Source organism: Emiliania huxleyi (assembly GCF_000372725.1).
Source record: "Emiliania huxleyi CCMP1516 unplaced genomic scaffold EMIHUscaffold_436, whole genome shotgun sequence".
NCBI lineage: Eukaryota > Haptophyta > Isochrysidales > Noelaerhabdaceae > Emiliania > Emiliania huxleyi.
In genome coordinates, this window is record NW_005198714.1 from 71,930 (window position 1) to 76,401 (window position 4,472).

Here is a 4,472-nt window from a genome sequence, read left to right on the forward strand (position 1 = left end):
CGCCCTCGCTCGCGGCGCGAGCGGCTGTACCCCCCTCGGCCTCGCACCGCCTGCCTACTCCCGCTCGCAGGTACAGCCGCTGCCATGGAGGAGGCCGCGAGACGCGTCCGCTGCTGCCCATTCCACACCCTTGTCCCGCGCGAACCCGTCCGACCGCCCTCCCTCTCTTACGCGGGTACTCGCACCGCCTCGCATCTCTGCTACATCTAGAGAGTGCCAAGACTCTGTGTCCGCAGCCGCGATGGCCGCTCGAGCGCTGGCCTGCACCTACCATCGGGGACACCACCTTCAACCGCTTCTTGACTCTCTGCAGGAATTCATTCGATCAACATGCTCAAACTCGAGCTGGTGCCGGCCGCCGGTGACAAGCTCGTGCTCAAGCTCTCTCCTCCGCCGCCGCTTGCTGACAAGCAGGTGTGCGTTAATTTGCAGTGGCTGAGGGAGGGGGTATGCACACGCGCACCGCTGCAACGCACGCAACGCTGCGCCTTCCCTGCAAGACGACCCTCTCGCGTTCTGTGGCTGACAGGCGTCTCTGGCGGACAACACGGCCGTCGTCGACTCTGACGGAGGTAACGCCGTCGGCATCCCCTCCGAGCCCGTCTCGCTCAAGGATGGCATCGACACCGGCACCGGCGGCACCTGCACCGCCAACACCGGCACTGGCAACGTCCCGTCCGAGGGCGAGCCCGCCGGCTCGCTCGCCGGCGTCCACTTTGCGGGCGTTTCGCTCGACGCCGTGCCCGAGGCGTTCACCGTCGACGATCCGGCCGGCGCCAAGGCCGTCGGCATCCCGCCCGAGAGCGAGCCCAGCCCGCTCAAGGACGGCATTGACGCGGGCGGCGGCAACGTCGCGGGCGAGTCTTCGCCGATGAAGTCCTTCGCGAAGGTCGGAATCGTGCCGGCTGACGACGGCCGCATCACGCTCGTCATCTCCGAGTCGGTGTCGCCTTCGCTCCTCGGAGCGAAGGTGCGCGTGCGCTCGCCAGGATCGTTATCATCCCTCTCCCGTCTCTGAAAGCCTGTGCGTACTTTCCCTCGCCCACAGGCGTGCGGCGTCAAGGACACCCCCGTGGCAAAGTCTGGCACGGAGGACGTCCTCAAGAAGGACCCGGCCGCGGAAAAGGCGCCCGACGCGGGCGCGGTCGACTCGGACAAGGCCAAGGCCATGTTCGCCACCCACCCGCCCGCCGTTTTCTGGTCCAAGTTTACGCGCCCGACCGGCCCACCGACGGCCCCCACCGGCGCCGTCAAGGGCGCCCTCAAGAAGGACATCCCTGCGGCAACGTCTGGCGCGGAGGCCTGCGTTGACGAGACCGGCGCCATCAAGAACCCGGCGCTCAAGCCGGCCACCGAGGTCGCCACGGCCCTCAAGCCGGCGGAGGCCGGCGGCGCGCCGCTGCCGTCGATCAAGGAATTTCCGGAGGAGAAGAAGCCCGCCGCCACGGCGGCGAGCGCCTGGTGCGCGCCGGCGTCTGCCGACCCACTCTGTGACCCCATCCCGCGTTCGACGCGTAGGGCGACGCCGACTGGAAGGAGTTTCCAGAGGAGACGGCCGCCCCGGCGGTGAGCACCTCCCAGCAGAAGCACACGCGGGTATTGCGGGGACACGCGAGTCCTACAGGCGGGCACTTACATTGATCCTGTGACCTCTCGTCTGCCGCACGGCACGCGCGCGCAGGTCATCGACGGGTGGAAGACCCCCTCCCCGCTCCGCAAGATCGAGCGCAAGGAGTCTCCGCTAGCGGAGAAGCTCGCCCCGGCGGTGAGCGCCTCGCACGCTGCGGTTGTACGCGCAGAGCCTCAACTATTGACGCACCCACCGCTTGCGCGTGCGCAGGGCATCCCCGACAGGGCCACCCCGTCGAACCCGCGCCGCAAGAAGGGGCGCAAGGGCGCGTCCGCCCCGATCGTCCGCACCAAGAGCATCGCCCCGGTCGGCGGCAACAACCGGTTCGGGGCCCTGCTCAAAATGGACGGCAACGAGGGCATCCTCGGCGGCACCGGCAAGGTGACCGGCGGCTCCACGCCGTCGACCACAGACTCGGTGCTCGCCGCCTGCATACATGCAGCCTCCCCCCCCGCTCGCCGCTCAACCGCCAGTCTCCCGCCCTCCTGTTCAGGGCGCGACGGCCAACGTCGAGACGACCACGAATACCACGCCCGAGGGCTCTGCCGCCGGCCGGTTCCCGTGGTCAAAGTCCTACAACTTGCTCCGCCTCTTTGGGATCCTCGCGCTGATCTGCCTCGGAACCGCGTTTGCGCTCTCCTCGTACCCTGCCCCCTCCGCGCTTCTCTCCTCGCAGTGGCACGAGTCCCCGACTTCCTTTCCCGCAGTCACAACGCCGATCGCGCCGGCATCGCTTAACGGCTTCTGCGAGGTTGGCGGCATCGACACCAGCTCGTTTGTGGCCATCGTATCGTCGGACAGCGCGCCCGCCAACCACCCGGTGCGTGCTCGCTCGCGCGTGCTAGTATCCGCGCCGCGCAAGCTCGTGACTAACAGCCCGCGCGCCGTTCAGGGCGGACGCGACGAGGAGCGCTTCTGGGAAGCACTGATGGACAAGATCGGCGAGGCGGTGGGCGAGCCGTTGCACCTAATTGGCGAGCCGCTGGCGTCCGTCAAGGACCTTTACGAGAAGCAGCCGGTGAGCGCCCCTCTGGCTGTTTCTATGTGCGAGCTTTGTAACCCGCTGACGGAACGATTGCCTGTTTGCGAGTAGGCCGAGGCCGACTTGGAGACCGGCCCGGCCTCGCGCAACAGCATGGAGCGCAAGGGCGAGCCTGAGATCGACCTCGTCGGTCCCGTCTACAGCAGCAGATCGGGGATCATCGCTCGGGGACGCGACACCGTCTTGCCCGTGAACGACACGTCGCCCGAGTTGCGGCCCGCTGACGCTGGGAAGCCTGGGATGCTGGAGGTGCGGAAGCTGGTCGAGACTGGCCTCGGCGCGCCCGTCGCTAGCATGCACGCCGGCGGCGAGTGGCGGGCGAACGACGGATTGACGGACGCTTCTCGAGTCCCAACCAAGGACCTCTTCCTCCAGCGTTGCCGGGCCGTCAACCCTCGTCTCACGGCCACGCTGGGGGAGCCAGCGTGGCCTGAAGAGGTCCGCACCGTCGCCGACTCGAACGCGGTCGAGTCCGATCTCTTCTCGGTCCCAAGTGTGTGCGCCGACTGGCAGCCACGCGGCGCTGCCCGTGCGTGGCACGCGAAGCCTCGCCACGCGCTCACCGACGAGCGCTCCAAGACCGACAAGCCGCCCGCGGACCCACCGGCCGACGAGCTCTCCATTGACCTACCCTCCCCGTTCCACTTTCCCTTCATGAGCGGACCCTCCTCTTCCGCGCCTGTCCGCACCCAGCAGCGCTGTCAGTTTTGGGCCGCCTTGTTCGTGCTGCTCGGAGCGTGCGGCGGCGTGCTGCTCTCAGTGCGGCGGAGCACCTCTGGGCGCCTCGCGCAGGGATCAAGTCGCGGCGCGAGGCTGCTTCTTCTCGTCGCGCTGCTCCCGCTGGCATGTGCACCATCAGCCCACACGTCTGGCTCAATCGACTTGCAGGTCACTGTGGGTGGCGGCAGCTACCCGTCCGAGGTGTCGTGGGACCTGACGTGCAGCGGCGCGTTGATCGGCAGTGGAGGGGCTCCCTATTCTGGCACCCTGTCCGCGCCGCCCGGCGAGTGCACGCTCGACATGTACGACTCGTGGGGCGACGGCTGGACCGGCGACGAGTGGGAGGGTGCGGGCTATACGTTCACGCTCGACTCCGGATCCTCCGGCAGCAAAACGTTCATCCTCGCCCCCCTCCCTCCGTCGTCTCCGCCGTTTCCGCTTTTGCCGCCGCTCTCCCCGGACTTTGTCGCCGCGTCGAGCGAGGCTAAGCTCCGCTCCCTGATCCAGAGCGCTAGCGACGACGTCTCAATCTACTTGCCGCCCAGTGCAGACTTCAAGCTGAGCAGCCAGATCAGCTGCGTCTCCAGCATCAAGGTGACCGTCGCCAGCAGCGGCGAGGGCGCGACGCTCGACGGCCAGGGACAGACCGGGCTCTTTTACCTCTCGTACGGCTGCAGCCTCACCCTGCGGGGGCTGACCCTCGTCAACGGGAGTGCGAGCTTCGGCGGCGTTGTGTACGCGAGCGGCGCAGGCGACGTCGAGATCATCGACTCGACGGTCAGAGACTGCTCGGCTGGCTATGTGCGCCGCGTAGTGCTAGCCGCCTCCCTGCAGCGCCGCACGGCAGCGCGGGGCGAGAGATAGAGGGCCACGGCTGCCTCACCCCGCTCTCTCCTCGCAACCGCAGGACGGCGGCGTCGTCTACGCGTCTAGCAGCGGTGCGGTCTCGATCATCGACTCAGATGTGTCGGACTGCAGGGCTACTGGCGATTACGGGGTGCGCCGCGTAGAGCTAGCCACACCCCTGCAGCGCTGCACGGCAGCTGGGCAAGCGACAGAAATGGCTGCGGCTGTCTCACC

The 4,472-nt window shown here is 68.0% G+C and overlaps 1 protein-coding gene across 1 annotated transcript; it reads left to right on the forward strand.

The window, feature by feature from the left end:
- Positions 1-310: 310 nt before the first annotated feature.
- On the forward strand, positions 311-1,354 carry EMIHUDRAFT_445364 (hypothetical protein; the record flags this gene model as incomplete). Its single annotated transcript, XM_005769011.1, has 3 exons — positions 311-414; positions 530-970; positions 1,049-1,354. Coding segments are annotated over exons 1-3 (831 nt in total), but the record flags the coding sequence as incomplete, so codon positions are not given.
- Positions 1,355-4,472: the final 3,118 nt, after the last annotated feature.